This window comes from Colletotrichum acutatum, assembly GCF_030867785.1.
Source record: "Colletotrichum acutatum strain CBS 112980 chromosome Unknown BDZ83scaffold_90, whole genome shotgun sequence".
Classification (NCBI taxonomy): Eukaryota; Fungi; Ascomycota; class Sordariomycetes; order Glomerellales; family Glomerellaceae; genus Colletotrichum; species Colletotrichum acutatum.
This window is the reverse complement of record NW_026849084.1, coordinates 63,903-89,306: the sequence shown is the minus strand read 5'-3', so window position 1 is coordinate 89,306 and position 25,404 is coordinate 63,903. Positions and strand designations below refer to the sequence as shown.

Here is a 25,404-nt window from a genome sequence, read left to right as displayed (position 1 = left end):
AGTTTCCAACCTGTCTTGGACCTCTATCACACTTCCGCTCCTCGGTTCGCCTTCATTCGGATCAAGAAGCGGGTTGGCCCCGTCCTTTGCGCGATAGCTACTCCGAATAGTATCGAAGTCGCGAGGGAGGCGGTTGAGAACATTGCCACACAACATGGCTATGTGGCTCAAGACAAGTTGCAGCAAATTCAACCTTAAATGCGTCGGGAGATTGAGCAAGCGTTATTTTGGAAAGATCAGATGATCAGATTCAGCGTCATCACATACATATCTGGGTGACTTAGACCTTGGACCGACATACTAACCACAAGTGATGAGGCTCGCGAAGAACCTGCACTCCAGCAAAGCCCGTTTCGTCTTTAAAGTCTTCCAGAATGCCGATGACAACAAATAATCCAAGGCCTCAAGTTTGGGCTCCAAGTCGTTTGTGTCTTTCCGAATCTTTCCCCGCAAAATCCTGGTCGAATGCAACGAGGATGGGTTCACTCAAAAGAATCTCAAAGCCATCTGCGCTGTTGAATAGAGCTCCAAGACTGATACCCAGGGCTACATCGGAGAGAAAGGCATTGGCTTCAAGTCCGTCTTCATGGTTGCCCATAAAGTGCACATCCAGTCAGGTCCCTATTCGTTTTCTTTCAGACACAAACCTTGGAAACGGGGATCGGCATGATATCATCCCTATGGGAGGAGACCAGTGAGCAGCTCTAATCGCCATTGGCGAGAATCGCCCTCCATCTCCACGATGCTGGAGACCAAAATGAATTGGCCAAGACACACGAGTCGATTCGGACTCAATTTGAGACGCTCCAAGCAAAAATGCTGCCATATGGAAGAAACATCCGACGAATTCAGATAAACATTCTACGATGACGAAGAAGAACAAATGTCCTCGGTGACTTATGACCTTACTCGGCTCGAGCACAGCCATGTGCTGCCAAAGAAGATCAAAACCGAAAAGGCGGCGCCGGGAAAGCACCTACACGACTTTTACAAGACGTTTTCCTCCCAACGAGCCAACGGTATGGAGCAGCTAGATTCAACCTCACAAAAAGATGCTTCTGGCTTCAGTTGTAATATCCCCAGTTTTCAAATTACCGAAAAGAACTCAAGAATGCCATAGAAAAGCATCAGTTTTACCATCTTTTCAACCTCTACCTGTGTGATGGGACACAGACATTCATGCCACGAGCCTCCCTCCCGATCTCTTTCAGCAGCTCCTCTGCATGACCGACGACTCCAACGTACGCCATCTCATTCAAGATATAGCAGGCCTTGCTTATAATGTCGTATATGGCGAACAATGTAGTATTCGAAGCGTACACAGGTAGTAGAGTCCGTACCACAATGGAGCATTGATTGGCGGCCCAGCGATCGAACTTGGTATCATAAAGACAACGATAAGTCCAGAGAAGGATTATCATAGACTTTGCGTGGTGGAGCTGAAGAGACCTGGCGTCCCAACCGTCAAGATGTGGCGTAGTACTGTTATTGATGTAGATAGTAACGACCTTCAAGGCTATGGACTCGTAGCTCACACTTGCGGTTGTTAATCATCCGAACTAACTCATTATCGAGATCCTAGCGAACCATACAAGACGATGAGATTGATTGACGAAACTCACTGGAGTGAAAGAACCGATGAAGCGACGCTGTTTCCCATATCGAGATGATCCGGCAAGGCTAGCTTCCAGTCATGCAATAGTCTGTATACCGCGACACAACGTACAGGGTCTAGCGATAACGCACTGATAGACTGTTCCATGATTTGGTAGAGGGAATATTTCAAACCAAAAACCTCTAATTGACAGGGTGCCTCGAGGATATGAGTTCGTGGGCTCAGTGTGCCCAAGTCGTGCCAGTGACTTTGATTGTCAACGATTTTCATGACGAGCGGCTCAGAAGTTAAGAACTTCGCTGAAACTGACTCGGCAACTTCCCTGTAAACCCATTTTTTGGTTAGCGGCACTTTCAGCCAAAACATTCGGCTGTTTATAGGATCAAACTGAAACGTTATGGAGAGCTCGTGTGCCGGAGGAATGAACGTACATGAAAAAGCAGTAAAACCCCCAGCTAATATGAGAAATAGTATGCCAGTCCCTCATCTGACTTGGTGTGCCCACGTCGGAGAAGTTGAACACAGTAAAGTCGCCCCTCTCGAAGCCCAACGTTAACCATGCCTCCCGAACTATTATCGGAAGGTTTTCATGAATTCTAACTGTTACTAGAGATTTCTCGTTGCAGGTAACGAACCAGAGGATAGATGCTCCCTGTAAGAAAGTCAAGGAATCTACGCATCTCTCTGATTCGAGCGACTGACACGCTTCGTCTGCGAAGAGATGGGCAAGAGCGATAGCGTTTGGATCGAAGGCGTAACACTTTCTTGCTGAGTGCAGCTAGGGTTGAATCACTGTCAGAGGATACATGCGGAGCTGAATGAGGTAGCGAAGCAGACAAAAGATCTAGTAGCTTACGGCGGATACGGTGAGGACGGCGTTGACGAGGAAAGAAGAACAAAACACCTTTTGGCTTCCTACTGTAAGCCCAGGCCCATCGCTACATAGGTCAGCAACGAAACGCCCCTTGTCGACTATATTGAACAATGTACTGTCCCAAGTCCAGAAAAGATGCAGCAGGCTGGTCAGCGCTTGATTGTCGTCCGAGACGTTTGTCCAGCGAGAGACAGGCAAGACACTGCAACAGTCCAAGTTGTCAATGAACGCTGAGCTCTGGCCGTCAGCTAGACTGAATTCGCTTAGCGTCATGACGTTTGATAGACTTGTCGGATATCCTGATTTTGATTGTGGATCTATGGTCGGTTCTTGATTCGTGGCGCCGAGGTTTGGACCGAGATTTTGAGACACTGTATTTTCTATGGACGAGAAATAGTGAGCAGTCTTCCCCGACGATTGAAGCCTTTCCACTCGTGGAATATCTCACTTGTTTCTTCGTCTGCCCCTTTGACAACCAGATCCGCATTTGCAATCGACTCAATGGTATCATTAAGGTCCTTGGAGGCTCGCAATTGGTGTACAACATCTTGAACAACTCTGTCCTCGCTCGATTGGATCAACTCCAGGACATTGCGGGCGCTCCGATAGGCTCTGGACGTGCGAAAAAGTGCCTGCTTCTGGGCCTGCCGCTCAGAAAGCCCCTCTGGGGCTGGGTACACGCATAAACCATTATCATTCATGCATCTGAGGCACGTTGGCCGGGTGCCACTACACTGTAACAATCAGTCGGACGTTCTCTGAGAACAATTTCTTGCCAATAGACAGATGATGAACCAGTAACAGTCGGAATTAAGGATTCAGAAGTGATTGACTTACTTTGACTCTCAGCTTCCGACAGACTAACAAAAATTAGCTATGTCCAAGTCACAAATGGCGTTTTGGAGTGCTTTCCATTACAGGCCGTTAGAACCTGGCTCCTATTTATCTTCGCCTTGACGGAATGAATCAATGCTGGTGTTCCGGTGGCAGTGGATGGCAAAAGAGGCCTCAGTTTTGAATAATCTGCCATGACTGACAAGTGAAAAGGGGGGGGGGGGGTTAGCCACGAAATAAAATTAATCAACCGGAACTGAATACAACTCAGAGAGAGGCCACTGGGTATTCCGCTCATTGAAAGCTGCTTTGTACAAAAAGTACGGAAAGATATTCAAACTGGCAGAAGGCGTAAATGCGGAGATTATGTCTTGTCTTATAGTATTAGCTTCGCATCCTGAGGCTCACAGATCATCCCTCAAATATGCCCAGTCCAGTCGATCATGCATATTGCTTTTTGGCGAGGTCCTGTGGCAGGTCGATCGTGGTTTCTGGTGGCGCAAGTGACTCTCCGCCGTTGCCGGCAGCTGGAAAGGCACTGACATGACGACCAAACATAAGCTGGCCAGGCGCAATGTCGTTGGTTTTTACACAACTTGATATCTTATCAATTCGGGAGGATGTAGGTAGTAAGGATTTATGGGGTTATTAGCTCTTCAGGCCGATGCTTCAACTCATAATCTACCTCGTTCACTGCCAACGAAACGTTAGCCGATATGATACTTCTGCATGCTCTACAATTCATTTCATTCGCATGTGTCCAATGTGGCTAATCAACTTCTAGTGCGACTTCGCACAGTCTGATTAGCACGTCATACGGTTTCGGGTCATTGGAGCTAGATCGACCAAAACGTGCGTACATTCATAGTGCGTGATGGCCAAGAGACTAGCTTCGTCTTGGGACCTTTACCCCGAATACTCCCTTGAGATGGTTACTTGACCAGATCCCACCTTGTTGTACATATACTCGGACTCCCCTCTTCTGTATTGAGCTTCATAATAAATGATGGCTTTGAAAGACGATTACGAAGCGAAGGTTAACAACGATCCACAAGCCATACTGAACTCCGGATGCTCCATAACGGCACTCAGCTACAGGAGTTCCATACCATACCGGCCCACCCTGACCTCATATGCATCTTCTCAGCACGCCCTGTCAAACGGCAGAGACAGGTAGTTCGGCTGCTTGTCTGGATAGCCGCAAGCGAAAAGTCAAGGTGAGGCTTGCTCGAGTGTCACAAGCAAAAGGAAGATTTCTACATAAAGATGCGGATGAGTAAGAAGTTGTTTAGGCCTTCGCTTCTTTTCCGTCATACTTCAACAGCACGGGGAAACCAGTAATAGGCTGGTCAGAGCATGCATAATCAAATCGAACCATTCATCGGTTACAGGCATCTTCGCCTCTCATCACGCCGTCAATCTACTCGCAGCATACTTATACCTTGCGATCATCTTCAAAACTTGGTTTGGCTACTTTAACCACAATCCTCTAAGATTACTTGCAGTGTCACGATGGTGCGACCGGGCCCACCGGCTCGCATTGCAATGAGTTGTGGCACCTACATCCCGTCCGGGTCCTCCAATCTCCTCAGAGCGGCCACTTCTTTGTTACAATAATCAATCAATTTTGGTTCCTTGATTGGCTACAGCTCTAGTGACGCATTGGCTTCGTCACGGCTTTACAAAAGTTGGCAGGAAGAGGAAAGAGGAGAAGCAAAAGCTCAGTTATCGAGTATGCTGTACATGCAATAAAGACGTATAACCTAGTCGTTTTATTGCTTGATTGCTTTAACGTTCATATCGAGCTTTTGGCGGTTTTTCTCCTTCTTCTTTTGATGGAGGGAAAGAGGGGACCGCATCGCCTACGGTGTATAAAGCACGAAGAGCACATTCATTATGGACAGAGGCGTCTTACCGGGGTGCGAAGTACAGCTGACTTGGGGCGGGGTAAAGCAAGGGTCGCCTCAACAAATACTGGGACTGTGAGACACGTCCACAACCAAGCTCAGTGGGTTGCTTGGTTGGTCGTTTGTCATCCGCCAAAGCATTGTATTCGTTGATTTACTTATATATATATATACGCTTAGTACGCCCTGGCTAAGCTAAGCGGTGCTCATATGATTATCTACAAGTTCTCCATCTTCGTTCAAATTCCTGCCTCCCAGAAGCCCATACAAGTATCATCAATCTCTATCTGTTATCTTCATCACGAATTATCACTGCTACGATTGCTCATGGGGCCAGTAGCGTAGTCAGCAAAGAGGGGCTTCATCCCATTCACAGCTCTCCGACTTGTTTTCGCACGGACGTCTGACTTCGTCGCGCCACCACAGTCTGATCTCACATTGCTGTACCGAACCATCATAGGGGAGCTGCTCTCAAGATATTTTAAGATCGACCTAGAAAGCCGAAATCTACACAGTAACCACCAAAGCACTGGTTGCTACTTTTCAAGGAACGTTGTCTTTGCAGCTATTCCAACTAATCGCCTATCAGAGCTTGCTTTTCCGCTCAATTCACTGCCGCCTGTGCGGGTCTCGTCCCCTCCGTGGAGTTGAGTGATGTCGGGTCCGTTGAAAAATAGGCCGTTGTTGCCGCTGCTCTCAAATGGCCAGGCACATCTCCCCCAGACCGCAATGCACAAAAGGAAGCGGACGCAAGTGCTAGCAGCTTGCGACGGTATGTCAATCATCATTCTCATTCATGTCAAGTCACGAACTTTCCAGCAGACAACTGACGCAATACTAAGGCTGCCGAAAGCGGAAAGTGAAGGTCATTTGCAACTCTTCTCAATTTCTCTATCATCTCCCTCAAGCTGCGGCGAAAGGCTGTGCAACGCTGACTTGACCCCTAATGCTGAAAGTGTGACGGAGCCCGACCAGCTTGCCGTCTTTGCGTCTCATCCCAGGCGTCATGCGTATACACCGTTGCTGAGGGAACAACTCAGAGGGAGGCTCAGAAGCGAAAGCTCATGAATATTTCGGCAGCGCATGAGAACAGTCAACGAGTTTTAGAGTTGATTCGAGAAAACCGTGATGGCGTTGCAGACGACATCACGAGGAAGCTGCAGGAATCCGACGATCTTCAACGCTCGATTAACTCAATAGCCGACGCCAGTCTTCTCCTACCAAAAGTTCATGAGGGTCAAAGTAAGTGTTACAGCAAGTCCAAAGTGGCAGCGCGACTGATGATTCAGTCACTAATGTACAGTATCTGTTTCCAGGAGATTCAAGGTCTGGTGTGGAGTTGAAGTCACAGGGAGGCTGTACCACTGGGTTGTTAGCAGCGAAGTGACTATTTTCGGATGCTCCGTTGCATGCACTTGAACAACTGACTTTTTCTCACACCAGTCCTAATACCGAAAGAGCCGATGGGCGTCCCCGCCCTTCTGATCACATTATGCCCGTATCGCGCTGGACCAAGATTTCTCAAGCCGACACAACATTAACATATCTTGTCAACGCCTTTTGGACCTGGAACAACACTTTGTCACATCTAATTGATAGAGACCTCTTTGTTTCCAGTCTAGAATCTATCGACTCCAGTGCTGATTTCGATCGAAACGGTCAATTTTGTTCGTCTTTACTTGTCAACGCCATCCTAGCCGTCTCAACGGTATGTCAGATTAGGCTCTACAGACTTTGACCATGGTTCGAAACATCATAAAATGGCGTTCTAATAACTTATGGGGTAGCTATATGCAACGAAGGCTGTACTAGGACCAGTTTCAGCAGAAAACAGAACAACAATGAGCCGCGATTTTGCCGCCCATGCATTCGAGCTCCTAGAATCGGAGCAGCATATGAGTTCCTTGACTCTCTTGCAGGCTGCGGCTGTCTTGTGGACTTTGGCCAGGAACGAGGGATCTCATGAGTCAAAAAGTCGATGTTTGAGCCTACAAGGTCTGCTGAAGCAGACTTGGTCGTCTGTTTGCCTGGAGAACACAAGCTACGGTCGAATCACGTCTCCCAGAGAGAAAAGTGGTGGTGCAGAGAAGATGCACCAAGCAGCTTCCCACATCGCGTGGGGATTCTACTGCTTTTTTTCGTGAGTGCTTCTTAGATTGTTGCGGGTCGGTATCAACTTGCGATATTTTTGGCTGATCGACGTCATCTCTATCCAGAAAACTAGCCACAGTCACCTCCCCTGAGATGCTGGTTCCAAGGCCTCTCATTATAAAAACATTCGAACGTCTAGGCACTCAAGGCCATTCCAACTCACAGGATTCAACATCAAATGTCAGCAAAGATCCTCAAGGCCTCGAAGTATTCGTCGCGGAATGTAGCCTTTGCGAGATTATTGCTCAATTCGTCATCGACCATGCTGCTAATAGACTGGATCGTGATCGCTGCACGGCGCTTTACAACAAACTCACTTGTTGGCAACTCTCCCTCCCTAGTGATCTCGTGGCGGACAACAGTGTTCCTGAATCAGTTTTATTTCTTCGGTAAGTCATTGCCAGTACTGACACATCTCTTTATCCCGAATTGGGCAATCATGTGGTTTACACCTCTATATGCTGATGACTACATTCTATTAGAGCAACATATGATTTCATTGCTCTGAAAGTCTTGTCCGTTTACTTGAAGCAGCCTAACACCGATATGCTTGACGCTCACAACGCCGAACTTGCCCAAATTGGTCATGCGAGCTCCATGATGGCTAGCCTTTGTCCCGTTGGCGGTATATCGATGACGATGCACGAGTACTGGACAGCCGAGTATTGCTCTTTTGTTGCAAAGGATCTCTTTCCTCGGCTCGACACGGGTGTTGCAGTGCCCACAGTACGTAACATAATCGGCAAAGCTTGCTGTATCCTCAGGAATATGTCTCTTGCTGGAGTATCAGATCGCGCACAGGCATTACTTCTGGATATTGACAAGGAGGCAAAGTCGTCAGGCAAGATTTTATCTGTGCACGGCAAGCAGTGCGCAAGAGCGGAACGTATGTCAGCGGTTACAATACACGGCGTGCGGGTTTTCGATGGCGGGAATGCCCTCATGACCGATTCTACAGATGGAGCTTTCCTAGTCAAGTTCAAAGACAAGATCCGTAGCGTTGAACTTGTGATGAATTGAGTTGCGGAGTATTGTCATATTTGCCACAATGAGCAGAAGCCACAGATTGTAAAGGCAACGCTGTCATCAGCGTTTGTCAACCTTTGTTGCACCCAATCGTCTTTATGTTCCAGTTCAATGTAATAGTTTTATGGCTTAGACACAATGTGATGAGATGTGTTGGGTTTTATTGAATTTTACTAGTGCTTTCGACTTCGGCTCAAGTCTTACTTTGATTCCAAAGGTATCTCGACGCTCCCCACCCACAAAAGACCCCATAAGTTTAAGCTGAGATTTGGCGTGTGCAGACATATTCACCCTGGATCCATACTCCCTTCAGTTTTCGCGTGACACTGATGTCTTCCAACGGATTACCTTCAACAAGTACAAGATCGGCCCTACAACCGCCTCGAAGGATGCCTCGGTCGCTAAGGCTGAACGCCTTGGAAGCCACACAGGTTGCAGAGCGTAGAACGTCCAGAGTTGGCATGCCAGCCTCAACGAGCAAGGATAATTCCTCATGAAGACTCTCCCCAAATGGTACCTGGGCCCCTGGAACAACATTCGCTGTTGTACCCGCGCAAATCGTAACGCCGGCTTCATGGAGTGTTCGCACGCTTTCTGTCGCGTTATCATAATTGTTCCCGACCGTGACTCCTGGAGCTACATCATTGCTCTCGAATTCCCTGATGTTTGTGGCGGAAGTAGGCTCTTGGCTTCGGCTAGCGGTAAATCCGGGGTAATCTAAGTATGACTGTTCCGATGGCACTTGATTCTTTGCCATGGTCAGCGTCGGAATAAATATTTTGCCCTGTGCAGCCATTTCTTCAGCCATTGCCGCATTGATGGGTGCGTCAAGAGGGGCATGAGCAAAGATGTCGAAACCGGCCCTCATGGCACGTTCGTAAGACGCTTTGCCAGTAGTACGGGCCACGACCAACTTGCCGTAGGCGTGAGCGACGTCTACAATGGTTTTGAGTATTTCATCGCTGTGCGAATGCAGACTGACGGCAACTTTAACCAAATCCGCGCGGTCCGGGCCACTCGACTTGGCCGACACAAAAGCTACTGCATCGTCATGCGTGCGAATCTCCACCGTATCTGAGTTACCGCGGAGTTCCGGGTGGTGGGTCTCCATTGGTACTGCCTCTGTACCGGAAGAAAGCATAGTAGGCAATTTTGTTTTGCCAGCTGCATATACGCGAAGAGATTGACATTGCTCATTGTTGCTGCTAAGATCGATGACGGTGGTCACGCCATGGCTAGCGAAGGTATCCAGCGCCGTACCGATACCCTTGATGTTCACGTAGACGTCGATCAAGCCGGGAATCAATGTACAGCCATGGCCGTCGATAACATGATCTGAAGCCTCAGATTGAGAGGCATCAGCCGCCGGGTCTTGGATGTTGCCAGCCGACCTGGTGAACAAAAAATCTCCAGCATTTTGAATGACCTCGCCATCAAAAACACATACATTCTTGATAAGAATCCTAGTCATTGCTCTGCAGACTTCGATCTGATGCAATAGACCCGAGTGAGGTTTGCGCCTCCAATCGTAATGACTGGGGTTTCGTAGTTGCAGCCTCGTACTCGTGGCAATTGACTATTGCAGATGAAAAGAGAGTTCAGAAAATTGTTCGATGATGATGAAAGCCGTTGCAAAGCAAGAACGAGAGTCAAATTGGTAGAGCGTATATACAATGTAATCATAGCCGCCATTTTCTAACAGAAACTTGAGGTAGAAATGATGACCTGGTGACGAGACGGAGCAAGGTTCTGTAACGCTGGTTCTGTCAAGTCACCGTAGAAGCCGACCAAACCTGGACGATTTCGCCAATCGGAGCCTTAAAGGTACTTGGACAAGCATCCTTTGTGCGTTTGCTAAAAGTGGCGGTTCATGTCATAGCTTGGCTGTCGCAAGATTCGCAAGCTTATGTTCGATGATTTCATCAGTGGTTAATTTGATGTCAATCATTGTGAAATCATTGACGTTAAAATATTGCACAACCTCAACGGATACTGTAAGCTACAATTTCATTTCTTGGCTGCATCTCCCATCCAGACTGACGGTACTGTGTACAAGTTGTGATAACCCTTGCAGATCCCGGCAAATCTCAATGATTGGCTTGGATGACATTGGTCAGGGCATGGGGAATGTTGTCCTCCGCCGCAAGCCGCAAGTAGGGCGGGATAAATTACGGAAAATTTGAAGGCGGAATGGCGTGTTGATCGTTGCCGATCCGTCGTCCCTGCACCTCACGGAGTCCTCTCCGGCGGTTCTTCTCCAATCAGATACAGCATGCTAACCTCCCGATGGTCGGTGACGGTTCTTGTCTGTAAGATAGCTGTCACTGGTGCACTGTGAATGGCTTGGTACCCAGCAAATGGAGCTTCATAAGTCGCGTCTTAATACGGGGGAGCATAGCTGAATATCCTCATCTCAGGCTATCCCAGCACATTCGTTACAGTAGTTATTTCACCTCAAATGGCCTGACTTATGCAGGTACGAATAAGGTCAGCAGGGTTGTCCTTATCCGAGAGAGCGTACACTCATTACATATGTAGATATGGGGTTTCTTCCCATAACCGTTCATTCAATATACTCATCATTGGAGACACAGTGACCCCTGCCTATCTAAGTGATGCTCACTACTGGAACTTGAGACTGTGGCTGCTACGAGTGCAAGCATCCATATTCCATGCCTCGAGTTGACTGTCGTCTAGTTCAGTAATTACATTGACTCATTTTCACGCCAGTTCTCCCTTAGACGCTTCACATCAGCTCTCCTGGCTCAAAAATGTGGAATGGCTTGCTTGCCACCATCGTTTCCATGAAGTCACACGTACATGTGCTGTCATCCCAGGGTTGCGGGAGCAGTGTGATGCAGGGAAAATAGAACATCGACCAGCGTCTAGCCTGGCGTCTACACGCGGCACCATCCTCAAGTCGATTCTCAAAGACAACTCGGCTTTTCTGCCTACTTAATTACTTTTCCCTCGTACTCTAAATCATGAACTCAACACACCTGCCAAAACCTCCTCCGTCCCAACAACCTCCGCAAACTCCCCATCCAAACTAGCCAAATTCACAGCATGCACAGTCTCAGCATCAAACCCGCCCTTCTCATACGTCGCAACCGCGTCTCTTACCAACAACACACCATTACCATCCACCCCTCCATCCTCGCCCAGAACCTGTAAGTTAGCCGCCATTCGCACTGTAGTGCTCACGCAGTGATCAGTCGTAAGTCCAACCACCACGAGCTGCCGGATCCCCGCGGACCGCAGCTTCGCCTCGAGGTTGGTGCCGATGAAGGCGCTATTGAAGTTCTTTGTGAAGATCGGTTCTGAGGGGAGCGGCGCTGCGTAGGGTAAAGGTGCGACGGAGGGGGTTGATGATCCCTCAAGGTAGTGTGATGGGTGGAGGGCGGAAGTAAGGGATATGGAATGGTGGTGGACGTGGAGGATGAGTATTGGACGACGCTCTTCGGAAGCCGGTGTTGACTTGAGGTCATCGTTGTATTTACGTGCGTTTGCGAGAAGTGTCTCGACGTTGGATTCGAATGCTGGTGTGCTGCGTGACGAACCCCAGTGGGTGGGATGCTTGAAGCCCTCTTGGATGTCGATTAGGACGAGCGCCGTGGGTGTGCTGGATGCGTGACGCATGGTAATGGACAAAGTTTGACAGCCGTTCAGTATCGTTTTGACAATGAGAACTATGTGACCTGTGATTGATGATTTTCTGGCTGGGATATGGCCGTCCCTGATGATCGATGGGGGTTTATTTAGGTAGTTGCTATTTACTATGCTTACAGATCAAATCAACAGACGCCCTTCTCAATTCGGCTAGTCAACGAAAGGGCGTCGAATGGACATTAGCGAGTGAGAACAGCTGCTTGATGACTACAATTGCGGACCCTTCCTTGGCTGTCACTGGTATCTTAAGAAAGCAAGAAATGTGACCGCACCTCGGGCTGGCCCGTCGCATGAATGTAATCGAGATCGAAGTTGGTACCGCAAAGCAGGAAGCCTGTCTGTTAATGTTGGATAGCATGCCGAATGGCATCGTGAAGAGTCATGCGGGGTAAAGCGAATAACATGATGTCCCGCCTATCCGCCAACCTAAAATTGCAATTACAGATTTGGAGAAAAAGTAAAAATATGATTAGGACGCGCCAACCTTACATTCAGCACCGATATCTATAGAACACCAAAAATCAAAACAACGTTTACAAAACGCGGAAGAGATCATCGCACCCTTGAGGGAGCTACGCTTCTATGCCTCGTGGCGGAATCGAACCGCCGATCTTCTCATGTCACTAGGTACTAGTGAGACGCTATACCACTTAGCCAACAAGGCGATGTCTCCAGGGAGATAGCAGCGAACTCAAGGACCGCTGCGGCGGATCCTCTTCACCAGCTCACAAGCCCCACCAAGAGAAAGAGTCAACGTCTAGATTATTCAGTTCTCGAGATGCCAAAGACTTTTCCTTTGTCTCTCCAGGTAGTCCAGGTAGTCCTCCAAGCTCCCCAGGACATGCGATTGTGGAGGCGTGTGATCTGAGGCAAGTGAGCTGTCAGAACCCTCGTCTTTGAACATGGCTTACCTCATTTATCTCTCACGCGGTTTCCAGCTAAGGATCACAACAGCGCCCACCACAACTCATCCGAATATTGGAAATCCTTCACCACACAAATTGTACGATGCAACTCCACGGTAAATAAGTCAAGAGAAATTCCAAGGATTCAACCAAGTCCATCATAAAAGTATACTTTGTATTCGCTGATAATATCAGTCACCCATGCTGAATGGTGAGTGGGGAGCCAACTCCAACAAACAACCGTCAAGTAGTAGCCTCGCCCAAAAGTCCGTCTATTCGCTCAAGTAGCCCAGAGTTGTAACAATCAGGTAAAGGTAGGTAAGCTAAGCCTCAAAGAAGAATCGAAGTTTCAAACGGTTGTGGTATCTCGTGCGCACTCTGTCCCTCTTTTCCGCCCGCGAAGCACTTTATGCCTTCTCGGGCTTGGGGACGTTGGGCGCATCCTCAGCGACGTCCGCTGACGGGTGCTTCTTGCCCTTCTTCTTGGACTCCTTATCCTTCTTGATGGCTGCCTCGGCGACGAGCTGCTCGAAGACGAGGTAGTCGCCTTCCTCCTCGGGGGATCTCGCGGCCTGAAACAACATGTTAGCACCATGAACAGAATGGCAACCAGGAGAAAAAAAAATTACCTTGGAGAAGATGTCACCGATGATGACCAATGCCTCAGCGCGCTCCAGTCTCTTGGCCAAGGGGATCTTCTTGTCGTTGAGGACAGAGTCGCACACCTCACGCAGCACACTCTGAATCTCGAACTTGGAGCCGCGCCATGCGGCAGTGAGGATCTTGCCTGTGACGCGGCGCTCGTACTCGGCCTTGCGATCCTCGGACCACTCCTCGCCGCCCTTCTCCTCCATACGGGCCATCTCCTCAATGGTCTGCTGTGCGTCGATGGCGGAGCTGATGGTGTTCCAAGTCTCCTTCACAATCGTGCCCTTGTCCTTGACGCGGCTGAAGAAACCGCCGATGCCCAGGAACTTCTGACTCCGCAGCAGACCGGTGGCCTTGGCCAAGTACGTCTGGCCGATGGCGTGGAGGATGTCCAGACCGAAAGACTCCATCTTCATGTTCTCGACCTCGAGACGAGTCTTTTCCTGGAACGCCTTGGTGACATCAGCGCCCTTGTCGGTCTCGGTCCACACGCTTATTCTGTCGAGGAGCTTGCGGGCGAGGGTGTCGACACGCTCCTGGCGGACACGGGCGCGCTCCTTGTCGTAGGCGGCGAGCTGATCCCGCTGCTCCTTGGTCAGGCTACCCTTCTTCTTCTCCTTCTTCCGCAGCGACTCCTCCGATTCGGGCTGGCCTGCGACTTCGTCCGAGGGCCTGTCCATAAGCGCAGGCCGGAGAGGGATCTGAGTGCGCTTTGCGGTACCCGAGGTACCGGACGGGCTCGGTGACGGTGTTCTAGCCTCAGCGGCGTATGGGGGAGGAGGCGCGTTGGCGGTGCCGGCAGCGGCAGAGTCGGCTGCCTTGTGAGCCTCCTTCTCATCTTCAACGACGACGGTTGGCGGAGGAGCGGTGGCAGCACCGGCGGCAGCGCCAGACTTTTCTGCGTCTCCAGCCTTCATGCTCTCCTTCTTGGCCTCCTCGGTGCCGGGAAACTCGCCCTCGGCAGCTTCGGCGCCCTCGGCACCCTCCTCGCCCTCCTGCATGGTGATGTCCATCGTGGCCGTCAGATCCTTCATCAGGCTAATCTCACCGATCCAGTCGACGAACGCATCGCCGCCAAAGATGGAGCTGAAGAACTCGGCCGGGTCGGCAAAGCCCTCGGAAGGCTTCGCGCTGTCCTTTCCATACTTGTCGTAGGCTGCTCGGAGGTCCTTGTCGGAGAGGACTTGGTAGGCTTCGCCAATCTCTTGGAACTTTTCGTGGGCGGAGGGGTCGTTGGGGTTCTTGTCTGGAGGGGATCAAGTCAGCGTCCGTCACGTCGTATAGAGCAATAAAAATCATGAGAGGTAGCTTGGCATACCCGGGTGGTGAACGATGGCAAGCTTTCGGTAGGCTTTCTTGATCTCGATGTCTGTGGCGGTGGGCTGGACACCGAGAGTGTCGTAGTATGCGGTATCGACGACCATGGTCGCAAGGAATGAGGGGTATTAGGTAGAAGGAAATCTAGGTATCGAAACGGTGCAAATGTTTTCTTCGTTAACAAACAAGAGAAAAAGGTTGGGAGAGGGAGTAAGAGGTCCTCTACATGAAGGATCGCGGGGTGACGAGGGTAGGGATAGACTTGCGAATCGTGATTCAAGCGAGAATCACAAGGAATCGGACGTAGCGGCGGTGGTCGAATGAGCTGGGCGGTGCGGCGGCGTGCCACACCAAAAAGTGACCCAACTGCTGCAAGGTGCCCGCCGATTATTTTTGGGTGGATTTACGTTTTCGCGGTGCCCCGCCAGATTACGTCGTTGGGCGAGACCTGTGAGCGCTGGGCGGTCACCAACGGTGGGTTTCAGTGAGCGTTGCGGTGACTTTTTGGTGAGTAGCCATGCACTGCCATGGAACGGCCAGGCTGAATTACGGTACCTACTTCCGAGCCTTACGGCTGGCAAGGTGCCATTTTTCCCTCCTGACCTTCCATAGGCTGCATGGACGATGGCGACGTCCACTGCGGCCTTGGAGATTACGCGGACAGGGACCTGCTGGCAGGGATGACGTTGCACGGTCCAGCCCATCTGCCGCTTTCTGTCTCTTTGCATCACAAAGAGTCGGCATCCAAGATACAGGTTTTCCCTCAATCCAAAACATTTTCATGGAAGGCTTCTTTGGAAATTTTGGGGGAGAAAAGCATGTCTCGTGTCAGGTTGCTATCTCGGTCTCTACAGCGTCAGTTGTCACACTGCAGAAGCGACGATGGCTGATAGCTGCATCACGATATTTCCAGGCCTCCAAAGTGATCGACAACAGTTGGCGATCCGCTTCACAAGCTTTCAGAGCTCAAGTCAACCGGACAACGCCGAGATGACTCTTCTCCACCCCGGCTGCACCGACTCTCGCGCAAAGGACACCGTTCAATCTTCAGTGCCTGACACCAGCCCGATGGCATTTGGAATCATGCTGTGCTCGCTATGTCAATCTGGATAGTCTTCAACATTTCAAACTGCAATTTTTCGAGTTCATTCCAGTCTCTAAGTCTTGCTAGAGTAGCTAAGTTCCCATATGCGCCAAATCCGATTTGCTTTTTTTTCCTCTTCTATTTACACGACACCGTTGGCCTTCATGCGCTCGAAGCATCCCCTGTAGGCATCGTGGACCTCGGGCACCGTGTAGTTGTACTCCTTGAGCTTCTTCTCCAACTTGGTGGTGTCGAGCTTGCAGTTGCTGCGGCCGGCCTTGATGACCTTGGCCTGCTCCTCGAGCGAGAAGTTCTTCCATGTGAAATCGGGACGCACAATCTCCTTGAAGAGGGAGAGCACCTCGTTGTGAGAAATGGCACCCGGGTTGGTGAAGTTGTAGATACCAGTGTCCTTGTGCTCGGCCATGAGAATGGACGCCGGGAGGAGATCGGTAAGAATGGTGTTGGAGTTGGGGATATCAACGACACGGTCGTACTTGGCAATCTTGGTAACAAAGTTGCGAGAGTGGAGGTCGTCGCTGACGGGCATGCGCAGGCGGAGGATGAGGCAATTCTTGTAGTGCTTCATGATCTGCAAAGCACCCAGTTAGTAATTGATTCAGACGCCAGTGACTTGTGATTTATAACATGCCTCCTCAACGTGACCCTTGGTGTCCGAGTAGAAGCTGCCCTTGAAGTTGGCAGGGTCGGTCTCGAGATAGCCAGCACCGCCAATGGGGTGGGCATCGTCGTACTGGTAGATGCAGCCGGTGGCAAAGACGGTGCAGTGGATGCCCTTGAGGAAGCAGGCGTCGGTGAGGTTCAGGGTGCCGATAACGTTGGATCGCATCGTAGCCTCCTTGTTGTCCTCACACCAGTCGACATTGGGGCGACCAGTGCAGCCGGCACAGTTGAGGACGTGGGTAGGCTTGACCTTCTCGAGCTCGGCGAGGACGCCCTCACGGTTCTCCATGCGGACGGTGGTGGTGTAGACCTCCTTGCCCTGTCCCTCGAGGAGGACTTTGAGGTGGTTCGCAACCCAGCCCTCGCCACCCCAGATGAGGAACTTGTTCGCAGAGTGTCCGTTGGTAGCCATTGTGGATGACGGTGGTGTTGTTCGTCCTTTGAGGATTATAGGTTGAATTATCGGAGGGTCGTCGGAGAGGGGTCGGGCGGGACTTTGTCAGGATTCGACTGGCTGCTGGGATGGTGTAAGTTGATGACCGAGTCGGGTGGGATGTCAATTCGGACGTCTTATATGCTCGAGGCTGGCAAGGGAGAAGACAGCTGGGAGGGTGAGGAAAGAAGAAGAAAAGGACAAATTGAGTAATTTGTAAGACAAGCCACTCGAACAGCAGGGAAAGGGTAGAAAGAGTGTGAGACGGATTATTTATCTGGGGTAAGCGTGGCAGGTACGAGGCCAGGGAGAGGAGGAGGGGAGGACATAAAGTTTGGGTTCAGGTACGAGTCGTACTATCTGCCAATCTGCCACTCTGCCCTCTCAGCTGCGCGCGGTCTCGACCCTCTCGACCCTCCCGTCTTCCGGTATGCTGGTCTCTGTCTGGACACCTACTGCAGAGCAGCAGTAGTAGCACAGCCAGCAATAATTAGTCGCAGCGACTTACATTGGACAGATGGTGTGTTCAACGTGTCGTTCCCACCCCCACCTTCGGGAGGTACCACGGTCAAAGGTGCGACCCCGTAGCGAAACTTACGTACCTCGAGTACGAAGCTTACCAGGAGCTACGTTCCATGTTGATAGCTCCTGTTATCGGAGAGAGTATCCGTAGCAGACAACTATTTCCGTCCTGGCGTCGCCTAGCTTTGTCATGAGCTCTGGTGAAAGTGGACTCCGTGGAAGATAGTTACCAGTAGTGGCAGAATATGATTAAGCAGACCATGAAAATGTTAGCAAGAGACATAAGGAAAAAAGTAGCTACTTAGCTACGTGGTGTCGCAGCAGCTCCAAGACAAGTATCGCGGAAGTGATGCGGCCTAAGATGAAGGAGGCTAGACGGACGAAAAGCCTCCCTTGGGAGATGCAGACAGTGAGACATTGCCGTCCGATGGCTCACCGCATTATGCTCCCTTGGAGGTAATGGCGGTGCCACGGTGGTGGTGGCAATGGGGGGCGGCAGCAGACCAGCGAGGGTCGAGTGCCGCGTCGGCCGTGGTGGAGACCAGAGGCCCGGAGCCGCAAAGAAACGTCCATCTCGGAAATCCTCAAGGGTCTTGGCCATGTGTCGCTGCGATGCCACCGTGGGATATCCAGAAAACCAGACGATGGGTTGCGCGCTGATCGGATAGTCGGGCCATGAACATGAAGGGGGAGGCTGAGCCATGGGAACAATTGGATTGCTGCCGCGTCGGGGGGTCTGACATGCGTGGAATTGCTGCTACTGCTCTCCACCCACACCTCGATTGGCGTATGCAGCAGAGTCGATAATTCATCTGTTGTCGGCCTTCTTCTTCTTTCGGTGTGTGAAGAGGAGGAACAACAACAGAAGCAGCAGTAGCAATATCAGAGGTGCGAAGAAGATGCCAAGGGAAAACGTCGCTAAACCAAAGTCATGTGAGTTGGGCCGTTGGTTGCTAACCAGACGAGAAAGAGACGACCCGACGGAAGCTTCGCTCGAAAAAGGCAGGAAGGCAGACCCTGAAATAATGAATTCCTTCCACTCTCAGCATGGAAGGAACCGCCCTCCGTGCCCCGCACCTGCTGAAATTCGAGAATGAGAAGCAAACGACCGGGAAGGCAGGGACCTGCCCCGCTGTCACCTGCCACTTGCCAATCAGATCTAGTCGTCCATCCTATTGGCTCGCTTAGCTTTAGCTGGAATGGCTCAGTCAGTGCGTTCCTGACGCCAATTTCAGTGACTGGCATGCTGTATTGGGCGCCTTTCAGCGGAGGAGCTGCCGTGTACAGGCCGGGTATCACTGTAAGACGACGCTGTCTGCCCGCCCGCTTGCTATCAGTAGAACGCCCAACAGCGCTGAGGCCAAGACCAAGATGCCCTACCTTGGAGGCTTACCTAAGTGCCTCTACGTACCTCGAAATGAGGTGAGTGTGACGGGAAAACGGTCCCAGGTTGCATTTTCCATGGCAATTTGGAGAAAAGGAGCTGGGGTCAGCTGCACTAACGTCCTTTCCCCCGTTTTGGCGCCTTCCTGCCCGGGTGAATTGGTCACTTTTTTGGACTTTTGATTTGATGACAGCGGAGAACTTCTTTCCCTCCTATTCTTCCGCGGTCTTGTTGTTGAATCCCCGTCTGCCGTTCATCCAAGGTCAACAATCCAGTTTGCTTGTCGACTCTTCTTCACGCAACAGCCCGTATCCTTCTTGCTATAAAACGCACGCGAATTTCGAGGTCATTGACTGGAAAGTGAGCAAAACAAGCAGAAGCTGAGACCACCTGCCAACGACTGCGCGCGCAAACCTTCAATCCGCAGCCCACGACGAACCCGCATATAGCCAGCTACCTTGATCAACTCCGCGAACTCTACGAGGACCGACTGTCTCAACCTTGCTGCCCCCTACGAGACTCGACTTCATCCTTCCGTCTTCAACTCCTTAAGCCTCTGCGCCACTGTCCGATTCTGTTGTGCAATCCGCCGTCCGCCGCGACAACAGACCGCCATCATGGGTGTTATTTACTACCTCCTGCACCCGAACCAGCTTCGCTCCATCATCCAATGGTACGCCGCTTGACTTCCTCTCACCGAGCACGCGCGCGCAGACCATTTTTGATACTCCTCTACGTCACGTCAGCTAATACACTTCTAGGAAGGTCTGGCACGACCCCGTCCACCACCGCGATCCCTCAAAGGAAGACCCTACGCTGAAGTCGTGCTTCGAATTCCTCAACAAGACGAGCCGTAGTTTCTCCGCCGTCATTCAGGAGCTTAACCCCGAACTCCTGGTTCCCGTATGCCTGTTCTACCTTGTGCTGCGCGGCCTCGACACCATCGAAGATGATATGACATTGGATATCAAGGAGAAGGAGCCTCTGCTGCGCCAGTTTGACAAGTACATGGAGACGGATGGCTGGACTTTCACCAAGAACGGTCCGAACGAGAAGGACCGCGAGCTCCTGGTGCACTTTGACGATGTCGTGACCGAGCTGAAGAAGATCAAGAAGCCCTACTACGAGATCATCAAGGATATCACGATCAAGATGGGCAACGGCATGGCCGACTACGCTCTCAACGCCGAGCACAACGAGAACGGTGTTGCGACCATCAAGGAGTACGAGCTTTACTGCCACTACGTTGCCGGTCTCGTCGGTGACGGCCTGACCCGCCTCTTCGTCGAGGGCAACATGGCCAACCCCAAGCTTCTCGAGCGCCCCGCGCTCACCGAGTCCATGGGACAGTTCCTCCAAAAGACCAATATTATTCGCGACGTCCACGAGGACTACCTCGACAAACGCCGCTTCTGGCCCAAGGAGATCTGGAGCAAGCACGTCGACACCTGGGATGATCTCTTCAAGCCCGAGAACCTGCCCAAGGCTCTCGAGTGCAGCTCTGAGATGGTGCTCAATGCCCTCAAGCACACTGAGGAGTGTTTGTTCTACATGGCCGGCATCAAGGATCAGAGTGTCTTCAACTTCGTCGCCATCCCCCAGAGCATGGCTATTGCGACGCTGGAGCTCGTCTTCCGCAACCCTGCCATCTTCAGCAGCCACATTAAGATCACTAAGGGTGACGCATGCTACCTCATGACCAAGTCAACACAGAACCTTCAGATTGTGTGTGAGGTCTTCAGAGATTACACCCGTCGGATACACAAGAAGAACGACCCGCGCGATCCCAACTACGTGCAAATTAGCGTGCAGTGCGGCAAGGTATGTGGTGGTGTTTCTTTGTCTTTGTCTGAAGACACATTTTTCTCGCGCCAGAAAGTCAATTGCTAACGGTTAAACCTCCAGATTGAGCAATTCATCGACTCGCTGTTCCCGAGACAGGACCCCAAGCTGCTCGGAGATGCGGCGAAACAGAAAGAGCGGGGCCAGCCGGGTATGGATGCAGGCGAAGCCTTCGTATTGGGCGGCATGGTTCTTTTGACCCTCTTTTTCGTATCTGGTCTTATGGTGAGTAGCTCTGAAATTTTCTTCCTCATTTCCCTCTCTTTTTTCCAACATCAACCTTCACCTTCTGCTTTTCTATCCCAACTCAACTGACCACCACCCTCAGATTGGAACTGCCTGGTTCTTTGGCGCACGCTTCGACTCGTTGTGGAAGACGGACAGCATTTACTGGCCTGGCAGCGAGACCGGCGCGGCGACGCCGATTGAGCACAAGGAGCTGTAACTCTACCAGACAGACAAGAACAAAAGCTGTTCTTTGACTGCTACGCTGCATCTGACTGTTGACGGTACATATTGACGAGGAGTTTTCGGTTGCTCGCCGCCGGCATGGCTATGAAATACTGAGGAGCCCATACTAATCTTGCTAATACACACCATCCTCGTGATGGGTTTTTCGCGACGCACCTTGACGTCTTGTTGCTTTCATATCGATCATCTGTCCGACATGAAACCCACCAAAGTGACATCCACCGTTCCTCTACCAATCCCCTCAACCAAGCACGGATGTCAAATTGCAATTCAGTCCCATCGCAAGGTGGTCATGACTGTGGTTGTGCCGAAGAAGTGCTGATATCAAAACCCACCGGCAAAGACCCCGTCCATCACGCGGCGGGTACGGGGCGGGCGTGTCTTCCATTGTTCTCGGGACGCGCTCTTTTGCTCCGGCTTGCAAACATTCTTTCACCATGTTCCACTGTTTCATGTGTTTCTTCTTTTGACTGCGACAAGCCCCGTAATAGCCATAAGGCTAGGTCAATTGAAAGCCTATTCATGTTCGTCTGGTTCCGGGGCCTACGGCGATGAGGTGACGGGCGCCGCCACGGCATCAGGTAGATGAGCCTATCACCAAGATTGATGTGTTTTGTCTTTCCTCGAGGACTTTTCTCGAAGAACTTGAATCGGCATCAAGGTTCAAGGAAGAGCCAGAACGGCGATGGACGTATTCAAATCATCTTGCGGTCAGGGAACCGTTGTAATACAAAGACACAAGAATACATATTCCAAGTCATCGTCCCAAAGTCCTCAGCTCAGTGAATTGGTCATCACCGCAATGCAGAGAGCACTTGGCCTGCTTGACTTGGCCTCTTGTCGTACATGGACTTGCAGGTCAGGTATAATCAGATGAAGCAGGCAGCGCCGTGGTGCCTCTATATGTACCTTATCCATTGAACCCATGGAGCCGCCCAGGCTAACCAGGTTGCTGCTCAGTCTGCTCTCTGTTTTAAGGCCCGCCACCAAAGTATTTCGTCTGGTGTTCTTCGTAACCTTTGCAGTGCGCAGTTGCAAGCAAACGGCTCGGAGGATGCGGCTCTTGGAAGACTTCTCGGCGTTTATGCGCAAGGCCAAACCCAGTTTCCCAGGTACTTACAAGATGTACACGCAAACCGGGACCGTATCATGTGCTTTTAACCCTTTCCGCCTTCTCTCCGACACGGCGACACCTGGGTCAAGTCTGGGGAATACATGAAACGCGAGGATCCAGCTTCAGCCTTTTCAGCTCTGCTTCGCTCCTAGACCGGTCAGCCCTTTTTTTTTCTCGGCTCGGGTTAGAGACCAGAGGCCAGAAACCACGAAACCACGTGAATCGCGCGGACCAACTTGGCCCCATTCCTCCGTTGTCTTCTCTCTCACCGTCTCTCTCGCTCTCATCCGCTGCGCGCGGGTGGCGTGTGGCGGGGCACGGCGCGCGCGAGGAACGGGAATTCCGGGCTGGTAACCTGATCTCCCCCCTTTGACCGCCAAGACCCGAGATCTCCGTTTTACATAGGATTGTCAGTGCCAGATTGATGGGGAACGTCCAAGGAGAGAATTGGAGGAAGTCTTGGGGCAAGTCTTGGGGGGAAGTGCAAAAGAAATCGGGACGTTTCGGACCGTTTGATAAGAGACATGCAATTCTTGGTCTTTGCGGGATCATGCTTCAGCCAAGGCTGAATAGGCTGGATGTATTTGGCCTTCCAGGCTTCATGAATGCTACCTCTTCTCGTTTTGCCATGTTTTGAATGTCTCCAACACCACTGTCTGGCTAAGACTTTTGTCAATATCTGGTATTTGACAACACTATAGCATTATCTGTACATGCCCTGCTCTTGGCTTGCCTTTCTTGTGTTTGCGAGAGCGGTTGATCACCATGCGAATGGCAGGTTCGGGACGTAGGTACCTTCATATATTCGACGATGGGTGAAGACAGGCGATCTCTTCTAATTCACACTCACTCATAATCTCTCTCGTTCTTGTCTCTGATTCCCAGCCCGTCGGATCTTCCATCTTCTCGTCCTCTCCAGCCGGCCCCGAAACGCATCCCCTGAAACGTGACCGTAGAACAGCGGACTCGCTGGGCAGTGAGGACTATTCAGGAAAGTCCTTGCCTTTCCCTATTCGATCTCTCTCTCGCCTTTTCCCCTTTGGACGCCGGACCAAAAGCAAGGACGCATCTCTAATTGTGCTTCTGTGCGGGTGTGTTGGAGATGAGACGAATGTCTGCGTGCGCTGGTCGGTCCTTTCAGCTGACCACATGCTTTTCCCTCGCATCTTACCTCATCCCACAAGTCATCAGCAATAACATGTGTGTGTGTGTGTGTGTGTGTGTGTGTGTGTGTGTGTGTGTGCGTAGTCTTTCACCCTTACATAGTACCTACCTCTGACGCACTCGCACCTCCATCCCATCTCCCCCATCCTCGTCAACTCTATTCAGTCTCCCCAACACCCAAAAAAGAAGGTTAAGAAGGAAGGAGGGAGGAAGAGGAATCCCCATGGAACCTGGTTTCGGAACCCGTCATCCGCGCAGATGCCAACGCACCATCTCTCGCTGACCCGAAGGCACATACTGTGTAAACAAATCGGGAAAGACATCATGTCCGTCCCATAATGTGCGACATCAAGCCTTCCTCCACTTCCACGGCCCTCGGATAACGGATAACGGCACGCAATGAAGCAAGGCACCTGAGTGACTACCTTATACCCGACAGGTAGAGAGGAAACAACACACAGCAGATGCGGCGGAAAGAGCACTACGCCAAGTTCATCCCATCCTTCGTGTACCTTAATCTCCAAAACGCAAGAAACACTAACCTTCACACACACCACCACAACATTATCTCGCCCATGTTTCTTGTCCGTCACTGGGTATTCCATCCTACCCATTCTTCCTTGCATCCATCGGGGAGTTGCGAATGCTCCTTTCTCACCCAAGTTCCCCCAAATGTCCGAAATACGTCATGGCGTCATTCGCGTTTTGGGTTTTCTACCGGCCATTTTGTGCCGCCGAAGAACGCACCATCCAGGCCATCCAGCCAGCAGGAAGCCTAATCTTGTTGAGCTTTCCACTCAGTGAAGGAAGAATAGTAATCTAGTGGGCTGCTTGTATCCGTATATACATGTATAATTGGAGAAGATCGAAGATTACCACCTAAAATCATCAGATTTGGTAAGTTCGTGCAGATTAGGTTTCCCACGCGTTGGCGTGTAGACCAGTCGATGAATCCTTCCTCCCTCGACGTCACTCAGATTATGTGGATGTCAAGAGGTCAGGTGACATGGCCAGCTTAGCAAGCTTCAAAGCCAAGTCATGGGTGACGAGTGCAACACCAGAAGAGCAGGTTGGATGGCACTGTGATATCACATCTTGACATTTACAAGGGATATACAAGTTGTAGTCACGTGGACAAGATAGACTGATTATGGTTGAACGTGAAAGTGAATAGTCCGTAGCTGTCTGCTCTCATTACCAAGACCTCATGTAGAGAATCTGTCTTAAATACAATGTGTCTTTTTTGAGCTTCAAAGGAAAAACTCAAATAGAAATGTTCAAGAAAACAGGGTTCAGAGAAAAATCGAAGGAAGAAAGAGTTGTAAGAAAACCCAAGACAGAATGAATTTTCGAGTCCTGATGAAGTGATACGAGGGAACCAGCCCGTCAAGGGTTTTCCTACTCTTTTGGGGGGTAGTCTTTTTCCTTTGGAACCTGTTTTTTTTTGTCCTTGAAATGCGGGTTTGTGACCCTCTCTTTCTTGCTTTGTGTCTTCTCTTTCCTTTTACATACAATTGAAACCATCCGACAGACACCTGGAAACCCCAGGTATCCCATCTTGGATGGTGAAGGCTTGTGCTTGTGCTTTGCTTGCTGGTCCAGGCCGCGCGCCAATGCAGTGATGTGTGCGAATGACTGGGTATCCTCTAAAATGCCGTGAATTTGTGTTCATCTCCCCCTTCGAATATAAAACACATGGGGGCAGAGAATCACTTATTAAACCAAGGAAAACGTGTCGAAAAAGTCAACGTGACGCCATC

General features: G+C 50.7%; 7 protein-coding genes and 1 non-coding gene across 8 annotated transcripts; 2 read left to right on the top strand and 6 right to left on the bottom strand.

Moving 5' to 3' along the window:
- Window positions 1–835: 835 nt before the first annotated feature.
- BDZ83DRAFT_631061 (uncharacterized protein) lies at window positions 836–3,397 on the bottom strand. Its single transcript, XM_060508878.1, has 6 exons — window positions 3,327–3,397; window positions 2,938–3,223; window positions 2,472–2,869; window positions 2,047–2,393; window positions 1,623–1,937; window positions 836–1,536 (listed from the first exon to the last, which is right to left on the bottom strand). Exons 2-6 carry the CDS (start codon window positions 3,188–3,190, stop codon window positions 1,152–1,154), a joined length of 1,698 nt encoding a protein of 565 aa, XP_060361818.1. The 5' UTR covers window positions 3,191–3,223; window positions 3,327–3,397; the 3' UTR covers window positions 836–1,151.
- A 2,335-nt stretch (window positions 3,398–5,732) lies between these two features.
- On the top strand, window positions 5,733–8,547 carry BDZ83DRAFT_454252 (uncharacterized protein). Its single transcript, XM_060503171.1, has 9 exons — window positions 5,733–5,762; window positions 5,820–6,002; window positions 6,073–6,095; window positions 6,187–6,472; window positions 6,547–6,613; window positions 6,674–6,938; window positions 7,018–7,370; window positions 7,447–7,770; window positions 7,864–8,547. The coding sequence occupies exons 2-9, from the start codon at window positions 5,885–5,887 to the stop codon at window positions 8,399–8,401; spliced, it is 1,974 nt and encodes a 657-aa protein (XP_060361817.1). The 5' UTR covers window positions 5,733–5,762; window positions 5,820–5,884; the 3' UTR covers window positions 8,402–8,547.
- BDZ83DRAFT_733113 (uncharacterized protein) lies at window positions 8,539–12,174 on the bottom strand. The gene is made up of 3 exons (XM_060512910.1): window positions 11,407–12,174; window positions 10,688–10,785; window positions 8,539–9,983 (listed from the first exon to the last, which is right to left on the bottom strand). The coding sequence occupies exons 1-3, from the start codon at window positions 12,044–12,046 to the stop codon at window positions 8,664–8,666; spliced, it is 2,058 nt and encodes a 685-aa protein (XP_060361816.1). The 5' UTR covers window positions 12,047–12,174; the 3' UTR covers window positions 8,539–8,663.
- Window positions 12,175–12,659: 485 nt separating this feature from the next.
- On the bottom strand, window positions 12,660–12,740 carry BDZ83DRAFT_t213. The gene has a single exon. It is a non-coding gene; the product is annotated as a tRNA-Thr (tRNA).
- Window positions 12,741–13,388: 648 nt separating this feature from the next.
- On the bottom strand, window positions 13,389–15,053 carry BDZ83DRAFT_584600 (X-domain of DnaJ-containing-domain-containing protein; the record flags this gene model as incomplete). The annotated part of the gene is made up of 3 exons (XM_060505777.1): window positions 13,389–13,553; window positions 13,611–14,875; window positions 14,948–15,053. 3 exons carry the CDS (start codon window positions 15,051–15,053, stop codon window positions 13,389–13,391), a joined length of 1,536 nt encoding a protein of 511 aa, XP_060361815.1.
- Window positions 15,054–15,858: 805 nt separating this feature from the next.
- Window positions 15,859–17,371, bottom strand: BDZ83DRAFT_454147 (NAD dependent epimerase/dehydratase). The gene is made up of 2 exons (XM_060503170.1): window positions 16,683–17,371; window positions 15,859–16,622 (listed from the first exon to the last, which is right to left on the bottom strand). Exons 1-2 carry the CDS (start codon window positions 17,124–17,126, stop codon window positions 16,173–16,175), a joined length of 894 nt encoding a protein of 297 aa, XP_060361814.1. The 5' UTR covers window positions 17,127–17,371; the 3' UTR covers window positions 15,859–16,172.
- Window positions 17,372–18,193: 822 nt separating this feature from the next.
- BDZ83DRAFT_631031 (uncharacterized protein) lies at window positions 18,194–18,652 on the bottom strand. Its single transcript, XM_060508877.1, has one exon. The coding sequence runs from the start codon at window positions 18,479–18,481 to the stop codon at window positions 18,254–18,256; it is 228 nt and encodes a 75-aa protein (XP_060361813.1). The 5' UTR covers window positions 18,482–18,652; the 3' UTR covers window positions 18,194–18,253.
- A 1,018-nt stretch (window positions 18,653–19,670) lies between these two features.
- Window positions 19,671–21,340, top strand: BDZ83DRAFT_584533 (farnesyl-diphosphate farnesyltransferase; the record flags this gene model as incomplete). The annotated part of the gene is made up of 4 exons (XM_060505765.1): window positions 19,671–19,726; window positions 19,815–20,874; window positions 20,959–21,120; window positions 21,224–21,340. The coding sequence occupies 4 exons, from the start codon at window positions 19,671–19,673 to the stop codon at window positions 21,338–21,340; spliced, it is 1,395 nt and encodes a 464-aa protein (XP_060361812.1).
- Window positions 21,341–25,404: the final 4,064 nt, after the last annotated feature.

Excerpts from the sequence above, each read along its gene's own strand:
- BDZ83DRAFT_631061 (XM_060508878.1), bottom strand. The coding sequence starts at position 3,190 with ATGAATGATAATGGTTTATGCGTGTACCCAGCCCCAGAGGGGCTTTCT. Across the intron at positions 2,870-2,937 it reads AGGGGCAGACGAAGAAACAA|AAAATACAGTGTCTCAAAAT; the intron begins GTGAGATATTCC and ends TCTCGTCCATAG. Across the intron at positions 1,938-2,046 it reads GGGTTTTACTGCTTTTTCAT|GGAAGTTGCCGAGTCAGTTT; the intron begins GTACGTTCATTC and ends ATGGGTTTACAG.
- BDZ83DRAFT_454252 (XM_060503171.1), top strand. The coding sequence starts at position 5,885 with ATGTCGGGTCCGTTGAAAAATAGGCCGTTGTTGCCGCTGCTCTCAAAT. Across the intron at positions 6,003-6,072 it reads AGTGCTAGCAGCTTGCGACG|GCTGCCGAAAGCGGAAAGTG; the intron begins GTATGTCAATCA and ends CGCAATACTAAG. Across the intron at positions 6,614-6,673 it reads ACTGGGTTGTTAGCAGCGAA|TCCTAATACCGAAAGAGCCG; the intron begins GTGACTATTTTC and ends TTCTCACACCAG.
- BDZ83DRAFT_733113 (XM_060512910.1), bottom strand. The coding sequence starts at position 12,046 with ATGCGTCACGCATCCAGCACACCCACGGCGCTCGTCCTAATCGACATC. Across the intron at positions 10,786-11,406 it reads GACGGAGGAGGTTTTGGCAG|ACGCGACTTATGAAGCTCCA; the intron begins GTGTGTTGAGTT and ends CCCCGTATTAAG. Across the intron at positions 9,984-10,687 it reads CCGTCACCGACCATCGGGAG|TCAATTGCCACGAGTACGAG; the intron begins GTTAGCATGCTG and ends CATCTGCAATAG.
- BDZ83DRAFT_631031 (XM_060508877.1), bottom strand. The coding sequence starts at position 18,481 with ATGAATTATCGACTCTGCTGCATACGCCAATCGAGGTGTGGGTGGAGA.
- BDZ83DRAFT_454147 (XM_060503170.1), bottom strand. The coding sequence starts at position 17,126 with ATGGCTACCAACGGACACTCTGCGAACAAGTTCCTCATCTGGGGTGGC. Across the intron at positions 16,623-16,682 it reads CCAAGGGTCACGTTGAGGAG|ATCATGAAGCACTACAAGAA; the intron begins GCATGTTATAAA and ends GGTGCTTTGCAG.